Source organism: Amblyraja radiata, chromosome 10, assembly GCF_010909765.2.
Source record: "Amblyraja radiata isolate CabotCenter1 chromosome 10, sAmbRad1.1.pri, whole genome shotgun sequence".
NCBI classification, from domain to species: domain Eukaryota; kingdom Metazoa; phylum Chordata; class Chondrichthyes; order Rajiformes; family Rajidae; genus Amblyraja; species Amblyraja radiata.
This window is the reverse complement of record NC_045965.1, coordinates 56970050-56997583: the sequence shown is the minus strand read 5'-3', so window position 1 is coordinate 56997583 and position 27534 is coordinate 56970050. Positions and strand designations below refer to the sequence as shown.

Sequence of the window (27534 nt, the reverse complement as noted above, 5' to 3'; positions counted from 1 at the left end):
CGGAGGTCCCAGGCCCAGGGGCGGGGACAGGCCGGAAGCGCGGGCCGTTTCCGCCGAGCGATTGAAGATGGCGCCGCGGCCGGGAGCGGGGTAACGAGGACGGACGGGGCTCGGCTCGGCGACCGGCTTGAAACCCTCCTCCCGCTCGGAGCTTTCATGCGATTTAACGGACCCCTGAAACACCCCGAGCGAGCGGACAGAAGGATATAGGGGGGTTTAAACCACAAAGGGGGCGCTGCTTCACCCCCTTGAAGAGTGTGCGGGGGCGCTTCCTCCAAGGGGGTGGGGGGGCGGGAGAGGTTTTATTGTTTTGTTTTTATTTTATTGACCGGGGGAAGAAAGTAGATAAAGCCTGTCATGGCTTCGGCGTCGGGCAACGACGACGACCTGACCATTCCCCGGGCGGCCATCAACAAAATGATCAAAGAGACGCTGCCCAACGTGCGGGTGGCGAACGAAGCCCGGGAGCTGGTGGTGAGCTGCTGCACCGAGTTCATTCACCTCATCTCATCCGAGGCCAACGAGATCTGCAACAAGTCGGAGAAGAAGACCATCTCCCCGGAGCACGTTATCCAAGGTGAGGGGAACCTGGGGACCGGCCTGGGTTTAAGAAGAGAGCTTCATACCCTGTGTTTCCCCCACTGGATCTCTTTACCTCTCAGTTAGCAGCTGCTTAAATCCACTCGCATAAGTTGGGATGGGAACTGTTTTAGGAAGTCAGTTTCTATACCAGCGTGCTCGAATTAATACTGAAAGCAGTTCTGAGGTTTCTATTTCTCCCACTGGTGATAGAAAACCTACATTGGGCAATGTCAGCCTCTGCCTGAGTTACGAAAGTATTTTCTTCGTGATCTACTGAGTCGTTATATTTTTGGTTATCACATGCGGCACCAAGACATTTGCGTAAATAAATAGTAATATTTATCAGCATGAATAAAGAAAATCGTAACTATTTGCATTAGCATATGATGCTTGGTATGTTGACGTTATTTAATTTAATCGTGTCATTCTTTAAGTGCTGCTGTAAATGAACACGTTAAAATTGATTTGATGTGTCAAACATGTTTAAACAATAACTAGTATCTTCCACGTTTTCATTAGCAGCACGAGTAAATCTTTTGTACATGAACTGGGTACTTTGTTGAAGTAGGAAAGTTAACCAAAAAATATCACTTGTTTGATAGATGAGAATGAAAATGTCTTTTGTAGAAACCATTTAAGTGGGTTGTTGGCCCAGTGAATTATAAGGATGTAAGTACATATTTCAAATTGGCCAGGTGCAGGAGTTGGTAAGAAGTGTTGATGCACCTTAATCCAGTGAAATTATATTGTTTTGATATTAAATACATTTGAATCTTTGCCAATTGTATTCTACAACCCACACATATGATGTAGCTAAAATGCGAAGTATTTTTATGTGCCTCTAGTTTAATGTAAAATAGGAGCTCTTTGCTTGGAGATAAATACACAGTTCAGTGCTCTTTGATCTGACTAGAAAATTAATTCCATGTTTAGTAAATCATTTGAAGATTTTCCCAATAGGTTGATACATATCTTCCTAAGTAGGCCATCGCTGTGGCACTTTGCGTGGTTGTAATTACCTTGCAGGTATGACTTTTGTGATGGACCAGATATTGGTCTTTATAGAACTACTTTAATAAAGGACTTTTGGTAATTATATTGGTGGCTGGGCTCATCATATTTTTTTTGAAGTACTTTCTTAGATTGTAGGTTGTAACCAAATATGCAAATAGGACAAATTTAATTATACAGAGGAAGTTAGTCACTTATTAAAATATATGGCAGTTCAAAATATTTAGCAAAATTCAGTTCTCTACCATTTGTATTTATCACATTTTAACCTACACACATGGTATTGGTTTTGCTGCAGGATATGTTCTAGGCATGTTGTTTAGTGATTGGAGACTTAAAATAACCTGCTAACCATTTCTGCTCTTTCGGCAGCTTATAATACCGTTTTAGAAGTGGCGACGTTTACTGGTGGCCAAGATTTTTGATGTGTACCTAAATGCCAGTTCTGTTTTCTAGTGTTGTCAGGGTGTTCCTGGCATAGGTTTTATCCATCTTTTACAAACTTCCACGTAAGAAAGTAAATCATTGAACATCTTTTGTAGTTTAAAAAAAAAACATTTGCAAATCGGTTGTCTTTAGACATCTTAAGTATTTAAACATTGAAGGTGGTTTCAGGTTTCCGGTGGGCATATGAGCACAGCTGAAGAGCAAATTACATGATTTTCACAGATTGTTTCTTTTTCAGCTGCTTTTAAGCTGAAAGTTGTTGAATATACCAAAGACCATGGAAATCGTCCTATATAAAGACACGGTGTGAGCAAATGCAGCGTTCGTTTGTGATGAAAACAGAAAGTTTGGGTAGGTTTTAAGAAAAACTGCCAAATTGTTTGGTTCTAGAAGGCAAGGTTTTAAGGAAATGTTTGACTGGTAAAATGCAGGCTTTCATTTGTTTATAAATATTAGTGATTCAACTAATATGTTTATGATGAATGCATCAGAAACAACATTGTTACTAAGATACAACTGTTTTCTGAGCAGAAAATGAACAATATAACTGAGATTTTTCAATCTTGACTGCCATGTAAAAATTGCAGTTTTGAATTTGTGACAATGATTGTCTACAAAATGAAAGTCAGTCCTGCAGTAGCTTGAAGTCAGCATTCACCTTTTTGACTAAAATGCCAGATATTGCTAAGCACAGTTTATGTTGCTTGTTTGAATTTTTTTAATTTATTTTTTGCAATTTGGCTAAATGCTCAAAACTTCTCTGCCTCTATGTGCAATGGCACATTTAACAAATCAATTTATGTAATTGCATGAAATGTTGCAAGACCAATGGCCTTGCATACATTCTTTTAATCACTTGGTACTGATGATTTTTTGGGAGTAGTTCTAGTAAGCCGAACAGTAATAGATGGCCTTCCAGTAGAAATATGTTGTTAAATCTCTGCAAACGTCCCCAGAAGTCTGACACACCAACTACATGTATAGCAGGTTTGAGCTTGCCTGCTTTTGAATGAATTGATAATACTTTTCATTTTGAAAGCTTATGGGGAAATCAAATACTTTCATCCACGTCCACGTTCCTGTAATGCCTCAGATCAGAAACTATTCATATGTATGTAATATTTTAACATATCTATGATCAGTTTTCTCATCTGGATTTACTGTTACTGAATATGTGACTGAAGTATCTGATATTGAGCTTGATAGACGATGACAGGCCCTCTACACCTTACAAACACTCTAGTTATGTACAGCCCTTGCATAAGAGTAAGCGTTTGGGAGACAGGTAGGACGGTTCCTTGCATACGTATTGCAAGGTTATTATAAGGTTATGCAAAGAGAAAAATTCCAGAGTGTAGAATATAATATTTTTGTTTGGGGTACACCGTGGAAATAGGCTCTTCGGCCCACTGAGTCCACATCGACCATCGATCACTCGTACTGGTTCCATGTTATCCCACTTTTGCATCCTACGCAGTTGGACGAATTTACAGAAGCCAATTAATCTATAAATCTGCATGTCTTTGATGTGGGAGGAAAACGGAGCACCCGGAGGAAAACCACACAGTCACAGAGAGAATGCACAAACAGCATTCTTGCCGGGATCAAACCCAAATCTCTGGCACTGTGAGACGATAGACAATAGGTGCTGGAGTAGGCCAGTCGGCCCTTCGAGCCAGCGCCGTCATTCACTGTAATCATGGCTGATCATCCACAATCAGTACCCCGTTCCTGCCTTTTCTCCCCATATACCTTGTCTCTGCTATCTTTAAGAGCTCTATCTAACTCTCTCTTGAAAGCATCCAGAGAATTGGCCCCCACTGCCTTCTGAGGCAGAGAATTCCACTGATTCACAACTCTCTGGGTGAAAAAGTTTTTCCTCATCTCCGTTCTAAATGGCCTACCCCTTATTCTTAAACTGTGACCCCCTGGTTCAGGACTCCCCCGACATGGGGAACATGTTTCCTGCCTCTAGCGTGTCCAATCCCTTAATAACCTTATGTATAAATAAGATAACCTCTCATCCTTCTAAATTCCAGTGTATAGATGCCCAGTCGATCTATTCTTTCAAATATGACAGTCCTGCCATCCTGGGAATTAACCTTGTGAGTCTATGCTGCATTCCATCAATAACAAGAATGTCCTTCCTCAAATTTGGAGACCAAAACTGCACACAATACTCCAGGTGTGGTCTCACTTAGGCCCTGTTCAACTGTCGAAGGACCTCTTTGCTCCTATACTCAACTCGTCTTGTTATGAAGGTCAACATACCATTAACTTCCTTCACTGCCTGCTGCACCTGCATGCTTACTTTCAGTGACTGATAAACAAGGGCATCCAGATCTTGTTGTACTTCCCCTTTTCCTAACTTGACACCATTCCAATAATAATCTGCCTTCCTGTTCTTGCCACCAAAGTGGATAACCTCACATTTATCCACATTAAACTGCATCTGCCTACTCACCCAACCTGTCGCCCTCCTCACAGTTCACACTATCACCCAGCTTTGTGTTATTTACAAATTTGCTAAATGCTACTCTTAATCCCTTCATCTAAATCATTAATGTATATTGTAAATAGCTGCGGTCCCAGCACCGAGGCTTGCGGTACCCCACTAGTCACTGCCTGCCATTCTGAAAGGAACCCGTTAATCCCTACTCTTTGTTTCCTGTCTGCCAACCAATTTTCTACCCATGTCAGCACCCTACCCCCAATAATAATAATAATAATATCTTTTATTGTCATTGCACATATGTGCAATGAGATTTGGTATGCAGCTTCCATCTGATGTCATAACTTAAACAACTAATACAATTTAGATTTAGATACCCCGAGAACATGGTTTATAAAAAGAACAGTAAAACAGTCAAAACAGTCTAAAGTGCAAATGTGTCTGTGCGACGTGACCATACGAGGGAGACAGTTCATGGGGGTGTGGGGCACTCAGCAGGGCTGGTTCAGAGCCGCAATAGCTCTGGGGATGAAGCTGTTCCTGAGTCTGGAGGTGCGGGCGTAGAAGGCCTTGTAACGTCTGCCGGAAGGTAGGAGTTCGAACAGTCCATTACAAGGGTGAGAGGAGTCTTTATGGATGCTGACGGCCTTCCTGAGGCACCGTGTGTGGTAGATGCCCTCCAAGGCCGGTAGCTGTGTCCCAATAATTTTCTGCAAAATACCATGTGCTCTAATTTTGCCCACTAATCTCCAATGTGGGACCTTATCAAAGGCTTTCTGAAAGTCCAGGTAGACTATATCCACTGGCTTTCCCTTGTCCATTTTCCTAGTTACATCCTCAAAAAATTCCAGAAGATTAGTCAAACATGATTGCCTCTTCGTAAATCCATGCTGACATGGACCGATGTTACTGCTATCCAATTGTGCCGCCATTTCATCTTTTATAATTGACTCCAGCATCTTCCCCACCACCGATGTCAGGCTAACTGGTCTATAATTCCCAGATCCAAAGTACCTGTTCACTCATTTGCCATTTCCTTGTTCCCCATAATAAATTCACCTGTTTCTGTCTTCAAAGGACCCACATTTGACTTAACTAATTTTTTTGCTCTTCACATACCTAAATAAGCTTTTACTATCCTTTATATTCTTGGCTAGCTTACCTTCGTACCTCATCTTTTCTCCCCGTATTGCCTTTTTAGTTATCTTCTGTTGCTCTTTAAAAGTTTCCCAATCCTCTTGCTTTCCGCTCATCTTTGTTATGTTATACTTCTCTTTTATTTTTATACTGTCCTTGACTTCCCTTGTCAGCCATGGTCGCCTCTTACTCCCCATAGAATATTTCTTCCTCTTTGGAATGCACTGAACCTGCACCTTCTGTGTATGTATGGCAGGTATTCCCAGAAATACCTGCCATTGTTGTTCCACTGTCATTCCTGCGAGGGTCTCTTTCCAGTCAACTTTGGCCAGCTCCTTCCCTCATGCCACTATAGTCCCCTTTGCTCAACTGTAATACTGACACTTCCGATTTTCCCTTCTCCCACTCAAATTGTAGATTAAACTTATCATATTATGGTCGCTACCTCCTAATGGCTCCTGTACCTTAAGCTCTGCCGCTGCGCCACTGTGCCACCTATGTTGGTGTTATAGTGTTATAGTTACAGAGAGTGCAGATAAAGAGAGTGCGGGTGTCAGTGGTTACAGGGAGAAGGCAGGAGAATGGGGTTGAAAGGAAAAGATTGATCCGTCATGATTGAATGGTGGAGTAGACTTGATGGGCCGAATGGCCTAATTCTACTCGTATAACCTATGAACTTTAGTGCAATGAGCCAAGTTGAGAGATCACAACTACACCATTTGTTTATGAGAGGACAGTTCAGTAGTCTGGTAACAGAGGAGATGATCTGTTGCTGAATCTGTCAGCATGTGTTTTCAAGCTTTTAATCTTTTGCCTGATGGGAGAAGAGGATATGCTCCTTGATAATGTTGGCTGCTTTTTCAAAGTAGCTCAAAGTGTAGATAATGGGAGAGGAGGCTGGTTTGTATGATAGACTGGAATACATCCACAACTTGCTGCAATTTCCTGCAGTCCTGAACAAAGCTATTGCCAATCTGAGCTATGATGGCGCAGATGTTGAGAGCTGTTGGAGACGCACCAAACTTCCTTTGTCTTAAAAGGTAGAGGCATCAGTGTGCTTACTTGGCTGCAAAGAGACATTGTTGGTGATATTTACATCCAGGTGCCTGAAGCTCTTGGCCATCTCCACCTCAACACCATTGATACTGACCTGCGACATGCACACCACCTTGTTTCCTGAAGTTTCATTCTGCCGTGGGAACTTGGTGCATAGCCGCATTTCCGACTTGTGATTTGTTTATGTTACAATAGTTCTGAGCCACGGAACCCAGCAGTGATGTGGGGAGGACCTGTATGTGTTTATGATGGGGGATGGCGGCTTGTGTTAGCTGCACCATCCAGAATAGAAGCTATGTTTGTTCATAGTCTCCTACTTAGAATTCTTATTTTGTCCAAACTGTTACTTAGAAACTGTATTATTCCTTTAATAGGCATGCACAGTAGGAAAAGATACTGCCATATTAAGGGTTTCAAAGGGTGTTGTGAAAGCTGGATAGTTTAATCTATTCAAGACATAGCTGATCTGTACAGTGCAAATCCACTTGAAAGGCCTTGCATTAGTCAATTTACTGTGGAATACATTTGGTTTCTAATGTAGAGAGAAATTTGGCATCCAAGGAAAAATACATACGAGTGCAGGTGTATGTTGACAATTTGGTGTTAATTTCTAGCTGCTGTACATTTCCACGGAAAGCTACACTCAAGTGCAATGCAGGGTAATGAATGCGGAACTGGTGGTTGTCAGAGGAAAAATTGTCAGCAGCTAATTGTGTTCTGTACCAGCTCCTGGTTATGGAGCCGACTAAAAATTCATCTTGTGTCTTCAATTGGGTTGCATAGAATTATTTTATCCTTGCGTACATGGCATTGAGAGCGATGGACCTGGCTTGCTGTAATGGGGGATTAGGTGGAACTGAAGAGTTTAGGAATGTTTTGTTTATCCATATTAGGTGAATCTTCTGAATATGATAATTTAGACACTGGGTTGTTCAGAGAGAGACAGGGAAATTATTATCATTAGTGAACACGTACAATGACTTCAGAAACATAGAAAATAGGTGCCAGCTCTGAAATTCAATATGATCATGGCTGATCATCCAAATCAGTATCCCTGTTCCTGCTTTTCGCCCATATCCCTTGATTCTGTTAGCCCTAAGAGCTAAATCTAACTCTCTTGAAAACATCCAGTGAATTGGCCTCCACTGCCTTCTGTGGCAGAGAATTCCACAGATTCTCAATTCTCTGGGTGAAAACTTTTTTTGTCATCCCAAGTCCTAAATGGCCTACCCCTTATTCTTAAACTGTGACCCCTGGTTCTGGACTCACTAAACATCGGGAACATTTCCCTGCAACTTTACTAAAATATGTGTATATTTTAATGGCTAACATGAAGAAGGGGCAAGACAATTGAAGTCTTCTAACAACACTTGCCGTACCTCCATATTAGAACAACAGATAGCAAAGAAGAACAAAGGCATTGATTCCCTCGTATTTACATGAGTACTTTAGGATTATCTGTATATTTCAATCTGCATCAAAGTATATTACGGAAGAGAGACACAAAGTGCTGCATTAACTCAGTGGGTCTGGCAGCATCTCTGGAGAAAAAGGGTGGGTGAGGTTTCGGGTCGGGACGCTTCACAGAAGTGTCCCGACCCGAAATATCACCCTTTTTCTCCAGGGATGCTGCCTGACCTGCTGAGTTGCTCCAGCACTTTGTGTCTATCTTCGGTATATACCAGCATCTGTGTTCCTTTCTACACCGTATTTTATGTAAGGGTGTGATCTCTACGCTCAACCACAACCAGCATCAGCAACATAGGACAAGAACCTACTGTGGGAGCACAGCATCTGAAACCTTAATTATATTTGTTGATGGCAAATATTCTGGGTTCATTTTGAATCCTATCACTGAATCTGGTCCTATCAGCATTGGAGAATAGTACAGTCAACAGTTCAATTGGAAACGATAGGCCTTTGGTGCCAGCGATGGCTACTTGAAATGGAATGTGTTCATTTTTTCTTCAGTAAAAAGTTATGAATCTTGAAAATATCAGTAAAATCTGCATCCTTTGGAAGAATACGGGCAGTCGCAGAATTCCACTAATTTGTGAAGGGGAAATGTATATTTTGCGATTTCCCTCCTAACTTGCCCAGGAATAATTCTGGAATTGAAAAGCGAAACCACCTGTGTGATGATCCCCAGATTACATGGACCGTGAGCACCTTGACACAAGTTGAATAGGGTTTAGAGATAAATATGTGGCTCAAATTGTGATATGGTCTAAGCAGGTTCCATTTCATGGGACACTGGCACCAGTGCTGAGGAAGAAGCTGTTCCGTTGGGATAGTCAGGATAGATATAGATTGAGCAATTGAGATAAAATATAGCCATTTGAGTTGAATGTAGGGAAGTGGATTATTATCTAAATGGAGAAAGACAAAGCGAGTAAAGTTTAGAGGGATCTCGATGTTCTGGTGCACGAATCACAAAAATCAGCAGTCGGCTCCAATAAATATTGGTGACAGCACGTGGCACATTGGCCCTATCGGGAAGGGCATAGGTTTGATTAGGTAGGTTTTGTTACCGCTGCATGGGGTCATGGGGAAGATGCCCATACACAAGATGTTTCAGAGATTAAGTTTCTTCCATTAACTTCTCTATCTCTTTTAACATGTTGACATGGTAAATGCCAATACGGGCGGCCCTCTTTCTTGTCAGGTCTATCCAGGTATTAGAAATTTGCTCTCATGGAATTTGCCGGGGGTGGGGGCGGGAGGAGATAAGTACAATGTGTTGTTTTGGAATGCTAAACTTGTGCATGAGCAAATAATGGAACTTCATGTCACAGAAATCATGATATGGATTGTTTTCTACGAATGCAATCCCTTGTTATGCAGGGATCAACTGTATGTATTCTTCGTCAAAACTTTGTATTAATATGTAACATTCTAGATTGCCCAAGGGCACCTTTCAGGCATTCTCGAGTAACATTTGACAAGTGTTACATGTACAGATATAAGAATTAAAAAATAAATGAACCAATAGATCAGTTGTATAGAGCATCTTACTAGAGGAAAGAATCACAAACAGGCTTAAAGAAGCCTTTTTTGTTTGGTGTCAATTTCATTTCGCTGGGGGGGGGGGGGGGGGGGGGGGGAGAGAATTGGGCATTGATGGCAAGGGCAACATTATTGCCACCCTTAAGTATATCTGAGGAAGTGGTGTGCCATTCTGATTGTTGCAGTTCTTTGGGGTCCTTCATTCAACACAATGAACCTGCTCCTACACTGCTGTTGGATAGGGAGTTCTTGGATTTAGTGATAAAGGAACAGTGATATATTTCCAGGTCGGACTAGTGTTTGACTTTGCGTTGAGTGGAGGGATTTGCAGGTGATTGTGTTTCCTTTTGTATGCTCAACTTGTTCTTGGTGGCAGAGCTTGCTGGTAAGGCAGATGCTGTCAGATCAGCTTGGGTAAGTAACCGCCATTAAATTTGTACAGGGCACTGACTGCAACCGTTCGCACTGATGTGGAGGAGGGAGGATAAATTAATGTCTAGGGTGGATGGAGTGGCAGTCAACCGGTCTGCTTTATCCTAACTAGCGTTGCACTGGAGTTTTGTTGAAGCTGTGCCTTTTCAGGCAGTTGGAGAATGTTCTTTCACACTTCTGACATATGACTTGTAGATGGTGGATTGGCTCTGGGGAGTTGGGTAAGTTTGTCAATAATGCTGACTCCTCAGAATGTTAATGACCAGTAACATGACAAAGGCACTTCCATTGAGTGTTGTGTTGTAAGTTGACTCTAGTTTGTTGCAGATGGTCATTGCTCAGCATCTTAGTTGAAAAACCTAACGTCATCCAAATCTTGTTGAATGCAGGCATGGCTTGTTTTATTTTCTGATGAATGGAGTATTGTGCATACATCCCAATTTCTGACCTTGTGATGGAGGGCGAAAGTCTTTAAGACTAAAGCTATGTTGTCTCATCCTAAAGGATTTGTTGCATCCTGTGTTTGCAAACCTTTCCTGATATTGCATGGAAATAATCCAATTGACTGGTTTCTATGAGAGTTGGGATCTTGGGAAGAAGCCGAGTTGTGGATAACCAGCTCTGTATCCCCTGACATTTCCCTACCGGTTAGCACTCAAATTCACCTGGACCATCTCTGACATCTCCCTACCGTTTACTGCGAAATCACATGACTAAATGTTTTGGCCTTTAGCACCCAAATGCTAGCTAGGTCCTGCTATCATTGACAATAGCTTGTTTGAGTCAGTCCAATAAACATATAACAATAATTTTGTACTGATTTCAATACACAGATATATTTGTAATTGTATCTAGTAGTCTGTTCGAATTGGCAGAAATACTTCATCGTCAGTAACAATCAGTATGGGAGCACCTCAAGGCTGCGTGCTCAGCCCCCTGCTCTACTCACTCTATACTCATGCCAATGTAGCCGGACACAGTGCGAACTCCATCGTCAAGTTCGCCGACGACACCACCGTTGTGGGATGAATTACATATGGTGATGAGCCAGAATATAGAAGTAAGATCGACCTATTGACCAAATGGTGCCAGCACAACAACCTGGCTCTCAATATCAGCAAAACCAAATACTGATTGTAGACTTTGGAAGAGGAAGGTTGAGGACCCCCAATCCCATTTATATCAATGGGACAATGGTGGAGAGAGACAAAAACTTCAACTTCCTGGGTGTGTATATTTCCGATCTTTCCTGGACCCAGCACACTGATGCAATTATAAAGAAAGCACATCAGCGCCTCTATTTCCTGAGAAGATTACGGAGATTCGGTATGTCAAAAAGGATTCTCTTGAACTTCTACAGGTGCACAGTAGAGAGCATATTGACTGGTTGCATCATGGCCTGGTTCGGCAACTTGAACGTCCAGGAGTGAAAAAGACTGCAAAAGGTTGTGACCACTGCCCGGTCCATCAATGGCTCTGACCTCCCCACCATCGAAGGGATCTATCGAAGTCGCTGCCTCAAAAAGGCAGCCAACATCATCAGAGACCCACACCATCCTGGCCACACACTCATCTCACCACTGCCATTGGGAAGAAGGTACAGGAGCCTGAGGACTGTAACGTCCAGTTTCAGGAACAGCTTCTTCCCTCCAGCCATCAGGCTACAGGCAAACATTACAACCTCATATAAGCTCTGAACTACAATAGACTTATTATTATTGCACTATTATTGTTTGATATGTGAGTGTGTGTGTATATATACACTGAACTTTTTCTCTCTCTCGTTTATCATATTACTTACAGTGTACGATGTTTACATATTCTGTGCTGCAGTATGTAAGAATTTCATTGTTCTATCTGGGACATATGACAATAAACCACTCTTGATTAGTCAGGATTAATATTCTTTAATCCAACCATTGATTTGATGTTATAAATGTAGTACTAATCATTTATTTTAAAAGTCTGTGACCTGTGAAGCTTGCTGGTATCTTTTTGAAGTCTCAACCTGTTTTGATTTGATGTACTATAACATACTGGCAGTGATAAGAATCCAACACATATTTGACTCGTTTCAATTTTATGGAAAGCTGGTTTCAATCTGCGGGCTTTAAACGGGTCTACTGAAACCTAACTGGTCTTTGCTCTGCATAAGCCTGTTTAGAATCATTCCCAACCAACTGTGCCCAACAAATATACTTAGAATCCATGTTCTATCTTTCAAATCGCTCCGTGGCCTCTGTACCGTCATTCTCTGTCCCCCAAAAAACTTTGTATCATCATTCTCCGTCAGCCATCCATACAAATTCCAGCATATGTAGTTCCTTGTGTGTACATTACGCTATTTAGATAAAAGCAAGGGCGTTTTCAATTGACCTTGAAGCAACACTGCTTAATAACGGCTAATTAGTTCATTATCTAGTTGTTATCACATTGTTGGGTAAATTAGTTGTCATGTTTGTCAACAAACAAAACTGCTGTTAATTAACTGATTGCTTGGAATGTCCTATGGGTGCATAGGCCTCCCTTAGTCCCTTTAGAGGCTGATCATTTAGTCACTACATTCCTTGCCCGAGTTCTTTCCAAGCTCTTCACTTCGTGCCTGTTTTCAGAAACTTCCTAAATCAACCATTAATTGTCTTTTTGCTATCCCTTTCACCACTCCTCATTTCATGTTGTATTTTCTTTAACATGCTAAATAACACACATTCAGTCTTAACAGACAACTTGCCTGCAAAATTTAGCATTATGAAAAAAATATCTGGTGCCAGACCAAACATCTTAAATAAGATCTAGAGTTGGAGAATGAATTTTAGTTCCAGGGCCAGGCACTTTAAGACGATAGTTACAATGCTGGAATGATTGAAACTGGGAAATTGCTGAGGTCAGAAATTGAGAGTTTTAGGGACGGGTTGAAAACAAAGATTACAATTTTGAAAAGTATACATTAGACCAGGGGTCGGCAACCTTTTCTGCCTAAGGGCCAGGCCAATAGACAATTACTGCTGTTACTGCTTATTACTGCTTAGTTGGCACTATTTGGTTTTAGTGACTTTATAGTGAAATATATATTTTGCAAATCAATTTGGGGCCATAAAGGATGACATGAAGCAGGCCTATACAGCTTTAGAATGTGATCAAGGAATAGGCGAAGGAACTAAACATGGTAACTTTGGACTTCTTGATGTTTAGTTAATGAAATTCTGCTCATTCAGCAGCAATGATATGTGAGGAAGTGTCCCACTAGGCCTGTCCCACTAGGCTGTCATTCGCGCGGCATTTACCCGACCTGCTAGCGTGTGGGTAGCGAGTGTGGAGTGGCGTGGAGGAGTGTAGACTTCGTCTTGAACGAAATCTTCGCACACCACCGGCCTGTCGCGTAACTGATGGCCAAAGTGGGATAGGCCCATTAGTTAGTTGTGGAACCTGACGTTCTAGATATTGCCTGTAATTATGCAATAAAATGATGCAATGTTCTCCCAATTGTTGCAAATGAAAATCGTTACTTTCTAATTATTTGAATCTCAATGTTCAAATTCCTTTAACTTTTTCAAGACTCTGATCCTGAGCATTCCTCCAGTATCAGAACCATGTTATAATGCTATTTGTTCTTGGTTCTTCAATGATCCATGGCAGCTAAACTAACAATTTCATTCTGAAATAGTATGATAGGGAGTTTTGAAACTTGACTTTGATAACATTGTTTGATTATTATCCTCTTTGGCTTAAATTGCTGATCCTTTAGGGTATTGAAGGCCAATTGTCTTTGAGGGTAAGATTTTTAAACTTTACAGGCACCTTTTGTAAATAATAGCCTTTTTGGGCACTGAAGTTGCGTAATGTAGTTTTATCACAAACTAGAAAAATGGTCACCGTTTTAAATTGGCACTTAAACCACATCAAAGTTGGCCTGGTTGTGCCTGATGCAGTCATGTCCATCCTTTGACTTGGTCTGAATTGTCTGGGAAGCCATATGTTAGGGCTAGTTCTACATATAGTATGATGGAAGAACTGGGACATTCAAGAAACAGGTAAGTGAGGTATTTAAATAATAACTGTAAGAAATGATAAGATGTAAACAAAGTAGTGAAATGTACATGAACATTCTATGTTAATGCATGATTGGTAAGTACAGGGACTTACTGGGATTTAATTAAGTACTTTATTATTTTTAACCTTGAATGGTTTATATGGATTCCACCAAATACCTGAAGCTAAAGCGGCCAACAAGAGCTGGTTTTAAGAGGGTGTTACATTTTATCATTGTGTGGCTCGAATACAAATTTATTTTTATTTCCATCTCAACACCCCCATACCCAGGCTAGTACCATAGAACTTAAAAAAAAAAACTGAGTGTGAGACCAAGTGATTATTCTGGTCAGTACAGAGTGCTTTTAGAAAAATATATACAGCTACAGAATCATGAAATTTTCACTAGAAAATTACGGGCTGATTTCTCATTGCTCAAGCTGCCTGTTTGTGCTTGGGAGGGGATGTATTTGGTGTTTAATCCACATATATGCACCATACCAGTAGAAAATGGTATTGTTCTTATTGAGCCCTATGTTCAACTATTTTAAATTGCTCAATTGCATCAATGCATCATTGTCTAATAGTCAAGTACTGAAGTCCATGGCTGATTTGCTTTACTTTCTGTTTTTGTCCTGTCAACCAGATCACTCATCTGTTGAATTATCTCCAGTTTTGCTGCAGTTGAGAACACAACATGGTATCCAATCCAGTGGGTCATGGTTGTTTAGATCATGTTTCCTTGCAGCAGTGGTGAAGGCTTTTAGCATTCATCAGTCAGGGAATTGAGCATAGAAGTTGGGACATTATGTTACGGTAGTGTACCAGTGAGGCCGCACTTGGAGTATTGTGTTCGATTTTGGTCACCCTGCTATGGAAAGATGTTATTAAGCTGGAAAGAATAGTGAAGAGAAGATTTATGAGGATGTTGCCAGGACTTGAGGGCTGAGCTAGATGAAGGGGATGGGCAGGATAGAACCTTATTCGGGGTGACCTTAAGAAGGTCTGTGCAATCATTACGGGAATAGATGTGGTGCATGCACAGTCTTTTTCCCTGAGTCGGGGAATCAAGAACTGTAGAGGGCTTGGATTTAAAGTGAGAGGGGAAAGATTTAATAGGAACCTGAGGGGCAACTTTTTCCACACAGGGGATGGTGGATATATGGAACGAGCTGTCAGAGGCTGGTACAATGACATTTAAAAAAAACAACAACAAAAACATTTGGACAAGTAGGATAGGAAAGGTTGAGGGAAATGGCCAATTGCAGGGAAATGGGAGTACCTTAGAATGGGCATATTGGTTGGCATCGGAGCCAAAGTGCTTGTTTGCATGCTATATGATTCTATGATTAAGTGTTGCAAATGAATCCTCGGATCCCATAACATTTAAATCCATTATCGTTTTATCTACATAGATTAGATGTTATTGTTTATGGAAAAGTGATTTATTGCAATGAGATATCATCTCAGAGTGGTCCTCTCTGATTCTCCGTCAACTAGAAAAAGCGACAATGTTTCAGTCTATTGTAATATGGGAACTTAGAGCAATGTCGACCAAGAGAGCAAGACCATCAGGTGAATGACCTGAGTGTTGAGAAACAGTTTCAAAAATTGAAGTGTTTTCTATCTGTAAAGATATTGCCCATTATGTAGCATTCACATGAACTTTGTGTTAGAGTGATACAGTCTGGAAACAGGCCCTTCGGCCCAACTTGCCCACACCGGCCAACAATGTACCAGCTACACTAGTCCCACTTGGTCCATATTCCCCAACCTATCCTATCCATGTACCTGTCTAACTGTTTCTTAAACGATGGGATAGTCCCAGCCTCAACTACCTCATCTGGCAGCTTGTTCCATACACCCACCAGCCTTTGTGTGAAAAGGTTACCCCTCGGATTCCTATGAAATCTTTTTCCCTTCATGGTGAACCTATGTCTGGTCCTTCGATTCCCCTACTCTGGGCAAAAGAATCTGTGCATCTACCCGATCTATTCCTCTCATGATTTTGTATCTATAATATCTTCCCTCTTCCTCCTGCCCACCTTATCTACCTGCAAATCGACCTTCAAGGAACCATGCATCTGTACTCTTAGATCCCTCTGCTCTACAACACTACCCAGAGGCCTACCATTTACCGTGCAAGTCCTGCCATTGCTGACATGCAACACATCACACTTTTCTGTATTAAATTCCATCAACCATTCCTCTGCTCACCGGGCCAATCGAGCCAGATCCTGCTACAATCGTTCACAACCATCTTAACTATCTGCAAAACCACTAACTTTTGTAGCATCAGCAAACTTGCTAATCATGCCCTGTATGTTCTCATCCAAATCATTGATGTTCTTGTATGTATTGTGTTTGTGGCAGATTTTTTTATTTGGCTGATAGTTTGTATAAATATAATTTTTTATCGAAATGCAAATGTTCTTTGCTTGCATTTCTTGTCACGTAAATATATTGCATTCATATTTTATTTTGTGACTTTAATGTTTGGAAGAAAGAAGCAATTTGTAATGGTTTAAATATGAAACAAATTTGTGAACTGGAAGAGTTTGCATCTTTTCATAAGTCTGTTTTGGAACTGATTGAATAGCCATGCACCAAGAAAGGTATGGGTAGAGACAACATTATGAAATGCGTAGGAAGAAACTGCAGATGCACATCTGAAGAAGGGTCTCGACCAGAAACGTCACCCATTTCGTCTCTCCAGAGATACTGCTTGTCCCGCTGAGTTACTCCACCATTTTGTGTCTATCTTCATTATAAAATAAGTACTTCAAATTTACAAACGTGAGGTTTATTGACTAATAAAAAGTTTTCTCGAACATTTGGCTGAAATAAGAAAGTTCACAAGGATGGAAAAAGTAAAAAGATGCAACTTTATTATAGATCCCTTCTCATTGCTGTATATTTCTTATTTCAGATTTCAATTCTTCTGCCGTTTTAATTTTCATTTTGATTGCACAAAAACTAATGTAATTGTATAACTTTCTCTTTCTCTTTAGCCCTGGACAGTCTTGGCTTTTGCTCGTACATTAGTGAAGTAAAGGAAGTCTTGCAAGAATGCAAAACAGTAGCACTAAAGAGGAGAAAAGCGAGCTCACGACTAGAGAACCTTGGCATACCAGAAGAAGAATTATTGAGGCAGCAACAGGAGCTATTTGCAAAAGTAAGTGACTTGTGGGAGCATTTAGATGTCATTTAGAAAGGGTTATTACTATATTTCGTTTTTAGATCAAGTATGTGAGTTTTAATTGTGATCTTTTAGTAAAGTTATAATAAAATTATATTAAATCTGGTAGGGATAGGGCCTTGGGCTTCCCACAGACAGCAAAAAATGCAGATACCTCAAAGGCCCTCTCCTTTGAACCCACGTAAATATAAGTATACCCCATAATGCTCAAAAAGCAATTACATGCGTTAATAAGCACATTATGGGTAAATACCTAAAGGCAATTAATATTAGCAAACCGCTTTCAGTGAAACTCAAACATGAATCTGTTTTGAAATCTCAAGGTACTGCTGTGTAAATAAAGATTGCTTTCTATTAGAGCAGTACACATTAAGGAGCCATTTGACACAAGTGGTCTAAAAACCGCTTGTATACTGTATTTATACCACACTAATTGGTTCCCCAATGTGCAGCTAAGTAGATTAGCTGTGGGGAAAAATTAAGACGGGGCTTGAGGCCAACTTCATGAGTGCACGGATCACAAATCAGTGGAGAACGAGGCCTGTAGTGTATAACTCAAGGTTGAGTTTAGAGATAGTGCGGAAACGGGCCTGTTGCTCCACCAGTGATCTCCACACGCTAACATTATCCCACACACACTAGGGACAATGTACAATTTTACCAATTAGCCTACAAACCTGTATGTCTTTGGAGTTTGGGAGGAAACTGGAGCACCCGGAGTAAGCCCACGCAGGCCACAGGGAGAACATACAAACTCCATACAGACAGTACAGTGGGCAGGGTCAAACTCTGATCTCTGGTGCTGTAGGCAGCAACTCTACTGCTGCGCCACTATGTGAATCTACTGCGAAGCATTATTCTGACTTGAGGTTATTTTTGGTCATGTTTCTTTTTACACCACCATGTGAGGTTTTCCACTTTGGTAGCAAAAACAGGAAGGAAGATTAATATCTAAATGGTGTCAAGTTGGGGGGGAAAAGGGAAAGTACAACGGGATCTGGGGGTCCTTGTTCATCAGTCAATTAAAGTAAGCATGCAGGTACAGCAGGCAGTGAAGAAAGTGAATGGCATGTTGGCCTTCATAACAAGAGGAGTTGAGTAAGGGAGCAAAGAGGTCCTTCTGCAGTTGTACAGGGCCCTAGTGAGACCGCACCTGGAGTATTGTGTGCAGTTTTGATCTCCAAATTTGAGGAAGGACATTCTTGCTATTGAGGGAGTGCAGCGTAGGTTCACAAGGTTAATTCCCGGGATGGCGGGACTGTCATATGCTGAGAGTGGAACGGATGGGCTGTATACTCTGGAATTTAGAAGGTTGAGTATGGATCCTATTGAAATATGTAAAATTATTAAGGGTTTGGACATGCTAGAGGCTGGAAACATGTTCCCGATGTTGGGGGAGTCCGGAAGCAGGGGCCACAGCTTAAGAATAGGGGTAAGCTATTTCGAACGGAGATGAGGATACACATTTTCACACTGAGCTGTGAGTGTGGAATTCTCTGCCTCAGAGGATGGTGGAGGCCGGCTCTCTGGATACTTGAGAGAACTAGATAGGGCTCTTGAAGATAGCGGAGTAAGGGGAAGGGGGAGAAGGCAGGAACGGGGTACTGATTGTGGATGATCAACCATGATCACATTGAATGGCGGTGCTACCTTGAAGGGCTGAATGGCCGACTCCTGCACCTATTGTCTATTGTCACTCAAGATTTTCTAATAGTTCAGACCTTCTACTTATAATTATTGAGAGCGATGGTGAATACGGGTGATTGCTTGCATCAGTTGTTTCCAATTAACATGGCAGCTGTAACCAATTAGATGGTTGTACAAAATAGCTAGAACTATAGAGAAAAGGAGCCAGGTAATTAACTTCCATGGACATTCAGATTAATAATGTCATTCTGGAAATATAATCTGATAAGATTTTGGAGAATTAAATGAAAAAAGCCAATTAATTCAGTTATTAAAGCAATGTCTATGTTATTTCCATTTGAACAACACATGGAGGAGGGTACATTTATGGATTTTCTATGAATAGATAGAAAGGAACTCAAGAATTACAAATTTACTTGACTCTGTCATCATTTGGACAGTGTGGTTATGCACTTAATAAAAACTGATTTAAGTGGAGCTCTGTTTGGTTTGCCCTTGCCAAACCATTCAATTTCCACACAACACCATGAAGATGACGCAGCTACATTGGAGAGATAAGCACCAAAATTGTACTGTGTGCAAATAATTACCGTGAAAGGAGATCAGAGAAGATAAAAGTTCTCCAATCTAGTTAGAAAGTTAAAGCACATTTGAGTTGTACAAAATGTATTGAATCCATATCATTTTACTGAACAGTAAATTTCTAAATTATTTTGACTTCTAATAAACACAATAAATACTTGAAATCAAATGCAGTAGGGAAGCTAGAAGTTGGATGCATGACCAAAAACATGTGAGCAATAAATGAAATCTCCTGGGTTCCCTGTGGCCTAAGAGTAGAATGTTCTTTTTCCCCCTGTAAGAAGTCTGTACCTTTGGCTTAATATATTGAGATAGAATCCCTGTGTGCGAGACCTTGGATCACACTTTTAGTGTGTTTTGATCAGTCTTGCTTCCAATGTGTGTGTCCCACTTAAAGTAATGTTTTAGTCTTTTAATAGGCGCAGCTAGTATCTGTTGCAACATGCCTCGCGTGAATGTATTTCAAGGTACTACTGTAAGGTCAGAATTGCTTTTAATTGGCCATAAGAAACCAGGGAAAACCTTGAGTCATCTTGTCCAAGCATAAAATGAAGGAATACTACTCGGGTTGCTTCAATATTCAATTCAATTCAATTCAACTTTAATGTCATTGCACAAATACTAAGTATGGGTACAACGAAATGCAGTTTTGCGTCAGTCCGTAGTAGTAGTGCATATAGAAATTAAAAAAAAAAAAGAAGATACAGAATAATTAAAAATACAGAATAATTAAACAATGGGGACGGAGGGACCGGAGAAATTCTATCGGCGGGACTCCGAGTTCAGCAATGTGATGGTATAATTGTAGAAGCTGTTCCTCATCCTGCTGGTACGAGACCTGAGGCTCCCGTACCGTCTCCCTGATGGGAGGAGGGCAAACAGTCCATGGTTGGGGTGGGAGGGGTCTTTAATGATCTTCCCAGCCCGTCTCAGACACCGTTTTCGGTGGAGGGCATCCATGGCAGGGAGCGGGGCACCGATGATATGCTGCGCGGTTTTCACCACCCGTTGTAGTGCCTTCCTGTCCGCAACAGTGCAGCTGCTGTACCATACCGTGAAGCAGGTGGTCAGGATGCTCTCGATGGTACAGCGGTAGAAGTTGGTCAGGATCTGGGGGGACAGGTGGGCTTTCTTGAGCCTCCTCAGGAAGTAAAGGCGCTGCTGTGCCTTTTTGATCAGCTTTGAGGTGTTGAGGGACCAGGACAAATCCTCCGAGATATGTACCCCGAGGAATTTGTAGCTGGAGACGCGCTCCACCTCAGTCCCGTTTATATGGATGGGGGTATGACTGCCTCCTCTGACCTTCCTGAAGTCGACAATAATTTCCTTCGTCTTCTTGGAGTTGAGGACGAGGTTATTGTTGGCACACCAGGTTGTCAGGTGCTGGACGTCCTCTCTGTAGCTGACTCATCGTTGTCACTGATCAGTCCTACCACCGTGGTGTCGTCAGCAAACTTAATGATGGCGTTGGATCCGTACTTAGGGATGCAGTCGTGGGTGAAGAGGGAGTAGAGGAGAGGGCTGAGCACACAGCCCTGTGGCATGCCGGTGTTCAGTGTTATAGTGGAGGAGGTGAGGTTGTTGACCCTGACAGACTGGTCTGTTGGTGAGGAAATCCAGTGTCCAGTGCAGAGGGAGGTGGAGATGCCAAGTCCGCTGAGTTTGGTGATCAAGCTGGTGGGGATGACAGTGTTAAAGGCAGAGCTGAAATCAATGAATAGCAACCTGATGTAGGAGTTGTTGTTGTCCAGGTGGGTCAGGGCAGAGTGTAGGGCCGCCGATATGGCGTCCTCTGTAGACCTGTTGGCCCAGTAGGCAAACTGATGGGGGTCCAGTGTGAGGGGGAGGCTGGCTTTGAGGTGAGCCAAGATCAGCCGCTCAAAGCACTTAGCAATGACAAGGGTGAGTGTCACTGGGCGGAAATCGTTGAGACTCCCTGTGGCTGACTGTTTGGGCACTGGCACGATGGTTGATGTCTTGAGGCAAGTGGGGACAACACCCTGGACCAGTGAGAGATTGAAAATATACCATTGAATCACTAGTGTAGCTATTACCAAAATAAATATAAATCATAAAACCACATGGGATAGGCCAGGTTTAGAGATTTATCATTTTATTTATTCATGTGTGTGTATATATTTATATTATAGTATATGGACACATTGATCTGTTTTGTAATAAATGCCTACTATGTTCTGTGTGCTGAAGCAAAGCAAGAATTTCATTGTCCTATCAGGGACACATGACAATAAACTCATTTGAACTTGATATGGGCCAAACGCAGGCAGGTGGGACTGGTGTAGATGGGACATGTAGGTCGATGTGGGCAAGATGGGCTGGAGGGCCTGTTTCCACACTGTATGACTCTATGGGTGTGACAGTCTTGTGGTTAAATTACTCATTTAGCAACCCAAAAGTCAGGATGATCTGACAACATTAGTTCAAATCCTATCATCAAAGTAACTCAACCACTATACTGCTCTCACATCCAAGATTCTTGAAATAAGCTGCATCTTCATTTAAAAAATAGTTGTTTGTGGTGCTTTTAAGGATTTAAAACCTTTTAAGGCCAGAGTTCTGAATCATTGATCTAGAGCCACTGGGATCGTGGAATTTCAATGCCTGTAACCTAAAGTAAATCCAGTTTCCGTATTAGTAACCACAAAACTGCTGGATTTATATGAAAGCCCAGCTGGTTAATTGATGTTCTTCGGTGAAGGAAATTTGGCATCTTAATGCTTTTCATACATAGAAACATAGAAAATAGGTGCAGGAGTAGGCCATTCGGCCCTTCGAGCCTGCACCGCCATTCAATATGACAATGGCTGATCATCCAACTCAGTATCCTGTACCTGCCTTCTCTCCATACCCCCTGGTCCCTTTAGCCACAAGGGCCACATCTAACTCCCTCTTAAATATAGCCAATGAACTGGCCTCAACTTTCTTCTGTGGCAGAGAATTCCACAGATTCACCACTCTCTGTGTGAAAAATGTTTTTCTCATCCCGGTCCTAAAAGATTTCCCCCTTATCCTTAAACTGTGACCCCAGGTCGTGTTTGGGTTGCCATTTTACTGCTTGATTTTTCTTCAACGTTACTTCAAACCTGTTATCACTAAAATACAATTTTGCCAGCTTGCATCAAATTTTGTTTTGTTTTATTCCAATTGCTATCATTAGAGAAATTGCCAATCTGACTATACTGCTTTCAACACCTGTCTTCAGAACCTTTATTTGCTCCTACCTCTAATCCACCAAATTCAAATCTTTGACCTGTGCCTCTTTACCACCAACCCCTGCCTATACATGCAGCTTCATCGGGTTCCTGAAACTATTGTGCCTTCCATTGTTTTAATTCTGGCTTTTACACGTCCCTTTCCCATGCCACCCTGTCCCAACAAGCACATGCTCTCCATTTATAATTATAGAATCTCACATCATTGGTTATGCTTCTCAATCTCTGAATTTGGCAACCTAGCAAGATTTATGTATTTTTCGGCCACCTTCTCAACGCTTCCCCAGAAAGTTACCCTCCTTTACCAAGTCATGGTGGCACAGAGGTAGAGTAGCTGCCTTGCAGCGCCAGAGACCCAGGTTCGATCGTGACTGAGTGCTGTCTGTACGAAATTTGTATGTTCTTCCTGTGACTGCATGGGGAGTTTTTCCCGGCTGATTGGCGTGGCCGAAGGGCCTATTTCTGCATCGTATCTCTAAAGTCTGAGCTGCTTTGGCAAGTTGCATTGAAAGCTTACTTTCAAGTTGCTTTGATAGCCGAGGCAAGAACACAGTGATTTCAATAAATTGCTTCTCACGTTTTGATTAATTATGGATAATCCATTCATTATTAACCTACAAAAGATTTCTTCCCCTGTTTCTTGTTCTTTTCACCCACGCCTCTTTCAACCTTGTCGATCTTGAGTTCTTGTTTGGACTTGCATTTATTTGTATTCATCTGTGTCTCTGTGATGTTGGGCAATAGCCCAAACGACATGACCTTCATACTTGTTCGGTGTGTTCAATGGCCTCCTGTTTCTGCGTTTCTATGTTTCTTTGACCTAGATCATGTAACAAGTGGAGCAGTTTTCTAAAAGTACACATTTCTGGTACATTGCAGGAACTGTTTCTTTAAATCATTCTCGATTCTTGCCATACAGTTTCCACCTGCAGATTAAATTTAATTTGAAGCAAAATTGAAGAGCAAGTTATATAGGGGTGTTTGTAAACATTGCCCTAATATTCATAATTGTAGTTTCCTGATCCCTATTTTGTACATTTTCCTATCCTGGCCCCTTCTGCCGCCCCATTTCTGCCTGACCGCCCTTGTTGCTTTGTTCCCATATAATAATAATAATAATGTTTTGTTTATAGGGACAGTGTATATTAATGAACATTTGCATGTAAATATGCGAGATTGTAGCCAATCAGTAGCTAATTTCCGTCTCTAGTATGTATGGAAATCTGATCAGCTGGATCATTGTGGGATTATTACGTTGTCCTTCTGTCAATGTGACCTTCAGAGTCATTTGGCAGATCACCAGGTTTCTACTGCAAGTATTTACAGATGTCCTTTAATCTTCTGGAATTTTTTGAGTATGTGACACGTAAAAAGAATGAAGGAGAGCCAGTGGATGTAGTGCATCTGGACTTTCAGAAAGCCTTTGATAAGGTCCCACACCGGGGATTAGTGGGCAAAATTAGAGTACGCGGTATTGGAGGTAGGGTATTGACAAGTATAGAGAATTGGCTGGCACACAGGAAACAATAGGAATAAACGGGCCCCTGTCAGAATGGCAGGCAGTGGCGAGTGGAGTCCCGCAAGGCTCGGAGCTGGGGCCGCAACTATTTGCAATATATATTAATGATTTAGATGATCGGATTAAAAGTAACACTGGCAAATTTGCAGATGACACAAAACTGGGTGGACGTTGCAGGGTGACTTGAACAGGTTGAGTGAGTGGGCAGATGCACTGCAGATGCAGTATAATGTAGATAAATGTGAGGTAATCCACTTTGGCGGCAAGAACAAGGAGGCAGATAATTATCTCAAGGGTGTCAGATTAGGAAAAAGGGAAGTGCAACAAGACCTGGGTGTCCTTGTACACCAGTCACTGAAAGTAAACATGCAGGTACAGCAGGCAGTGAAGAAAGCTAATGGCATGTTGGCCTTCATAACAAGAGAATTTGAGTACAGGAGTAAAAGGATCCTTCTGCAGTTGTGCAGGGCCCTGGTGAGACCACAGCTGGAGTATTGTGTTTAGTTGTGCTCTCCTAATTTGAGGAAGGACATCCTTGCTATTGAGGCAGTTCAGCGTAGGTTCAGGAGGTTAATTCCCAGGATGGCGGGACTGTCATATGAGGAAGGATTGGAAAGACTAGGCTTGTATTCACTGGAATTTAGAATGAGAGGGGATCTTATAGAAACTGATAAAAGGACTGGACAAGCTAAATAGGCTGTGGGCCGAGATGCTTTTTCGTTTAAATTCGTGACCCAAATCACGTAACTACCTGAATTTTTAACATATGTTGTAAAAATATTATAGAAATCATACCTTTATACGCGTCAAGACCAAAACTTGCACATATTTTAAAAATATGAGAAAAACCTCAAATTTTCCGAGTAGTAATTGTCCAATCAATGCACGTTTGACATTGCGTCGGACGCCAATTGACAAATCACGCGCTTTGTTTCATGGTAGCTAGGCAGCGAGCACTCTGGGATCATGGTTGCCTCCTAGTTACATCAAAACAATAGCAAGGTTTCGAAAAAATAAAGGTAATGCTAACCTTGCTGATAATTTTGTTTTACAATTGATTTATATTTGTAAAGTTATGATGTGAACTGTTAAATAAAAATGTTGAGCTTGGGTTAGGGTCGGTCCGTCAGTTGATCGGGCTGGCGGGAGGCCGGTGAGTGCTGTGAAGGGTCGGTCAGGCTGGCGGGAGGCTGGTGAGTGCTGTGAAGGGTCGACCGGGCTGGACTCCCCCATTGTTGGGGGAGTCCAGAACCAGGGGCCACAGTCTAAGAATAAAGGGGAGACCATTTAAAACTGAGATGAGAAACAACTTTTTCACCCAGAGTTGTGAATTTATGGAATTCTCTGCCACAGAAGGCAGTGGAGGCCAATTCACTGGATGAATTTAAAAGAGAGTTAGATAGAGCTCGAGTTGGGGAGAAGGCAGGCACGAGTTACTGATTGTGGATTAGCCATGATCACAATAAATGGCGGTGCAGGCTCGAAGGACCAAATGGCCGCCTCCTGCACCTATTTTCTATGTTTTTATGTTTCCATGTAATTTGCTTTATTACAGGCCAGACAACAGCAGGCAGAATTAGCCCAGCAGGAGTGGTTACAGATGCAACAAGCTGCCCATCAAGCACAGTTAGCAGCATCAGCCACATCCAATCCACTCAATAAAGCTGGATCATCACAAGATGAAGATGAAGAGGATGATGTTTAAATTTAACCAGCAAATTTACTTTTACACAGATGTCCTTTTACCGCACATTAACAGTGACCTGGCCCGTCTGCAACTTTCAGCTTCATTCACAACTTTGCAGGCTGGCTATTGGTGTCAGGGGGTCATTGGGCAAGTTAAAACTGTCATGAGTTTTCAGGTGTAACAACCAATCACTTATATGTGGAAATGCAGAGGATTGGAAGTTATTAGAATATTACATTTATATACGACGGGCAGCCAGAGATGGGAGCATCAAATCAATGCAGTACTTTAACGCTCCACAGCCTGTTTCTTGCATCTTTCTGAAAATCAGTATTGTTAATGCTCGTGAATCTGAGAATTAATGCTTCAGTTTGTGTAACCGTTTGCTCCCTTACTGTTTAATACTGAAAGCAAATTTATTGTGGCTTATTTAAGTTTGCAATCGAAATGGGGTTTTTTTTTAATGAGCAACTTGTAACATGGGTGAAACTGACTTTAAAAAAAAAAGTCAACCTGCCCTTGCTTGACGGAGTTCACAGAATTTTAAAGAGTAACATTATTATTAACTTTGATAAAACCAGATAGCCAGATCTATAGTTGGCTATTTAGTCTTAATTTTACATGGCATATGTCCTGCTTCATGGTTAGTTTTAACCCCTAGGTGTAATGTAAGTCTATTTCCAGAAGTAAGGGTTGAAAGCAAAGCACATTTTTGTCAGCAGTTTCAGTACCAAAGAGTGAATTCAGCATTGGAAAAAATGGCAAATGAAGTGGGCTCTTCAGGAAGCCTGTTAAACTGCTGCTTAAATGTTTCTGTACTGTAATGTTTCATGTTCTTTAACAAATATGCATTACTGTTGATGATTTTGGGATTGGCAAATGTCATCTGTGGAAGATTTCATTGTGGAGCAAATGTTTTTTTTTAAATCTGCATTGCAGGGTTGATTGTGCTGGTTAATACATAACTCTTCCATGGTGCTTATTGTTCTTACATTTTTCATGTGCTGGTTCTCTTAGCAATAAAAAGACAGGTTTTTATTAAAAAAAAAGTAAAATATTTTGTATTTATTTTGTCTACTTCAAAACTCGGAGGTTATTGTAAAATGGATGCTTGATGGTCAACATAGACTTGGGCTGATGGGCCTGTTTCTACACAGTATGGCTTTGACTTGGTTTTCATCTGAGAGAGCCTTCAACTTATAGTTTGGTGATTTTTGGCCAGTGGAGAAACATAACCAATGGCATACAAATCCTTATTGCTTCTGTAATATTAGCAAAGCATTGATAGAATCATGTAAAATGTTTTGTACTTTCCTCCTTTGCCGTTTATTAGTTAATGTTCAGATTTGTATCCATTGGTATATTTGTTCATTTAGAGCTCCAGTATGTGTGGTGTTTACAACAGGGTTACTGGTGTGGTTGCAAAGCAACTGTTCCCATTTATTTTTGTGAAATAAGAATTATCAAGCATGAACTGAAAATAGAATAATTTCTGTCTTTCCTGTTGTTTGGGCT

The 27534-nt window shown here is 41.4% G+C and overlaps 1 protein-coding gene across 1 annotated transcript; it reads left to right on the top strand.

Moving 5' to 3' along the window:
• The first annotated feature begins 36 nt into the window (after positions 1-36).
• On the top strand, positions 37-27068 carry dr1 (down-regulator of transcription 1). Its single transcript, XM_033028932.1, has 3 exons — positions 37-577; positions 17164-17327; positions 25888-27068. Exons 1-3 carry the CDS (start codon positions 358-360, stop codon positions 26035-26037), a joined length of 534 nt encoding a protein of 177 aa, XP_032884823.1. The 5' UTR covers positions 37-357; the 3' UTR covers positions 26038-27068.
• The last annotated feature ends 466 nt before the right edge of the window (positions 27069-27534 follow it).

Coding starts and splice junctions, on each gene's coding strand:
- dr1 (XM_033028932.1), top strand. CDS start 358: ATGGCTTCGGCGTCGGGCAACGACGACGACCTGACCATTCCCCGGGCG. Junction 578..17,163: donor CCCGGAGCACGTTATCCAAG/GTGAGGGGAACC, acceptor CTTTCTCTTTAG/CCCTGGACAGTCTTGGCTTT. Junction 17,328..25,887: donor AACAGGAGCTATTTGCAAAA/GTAAGTGACTTG, acceptor GCTTTATTACAG/GCCAGACAACAGCAGGCAGA.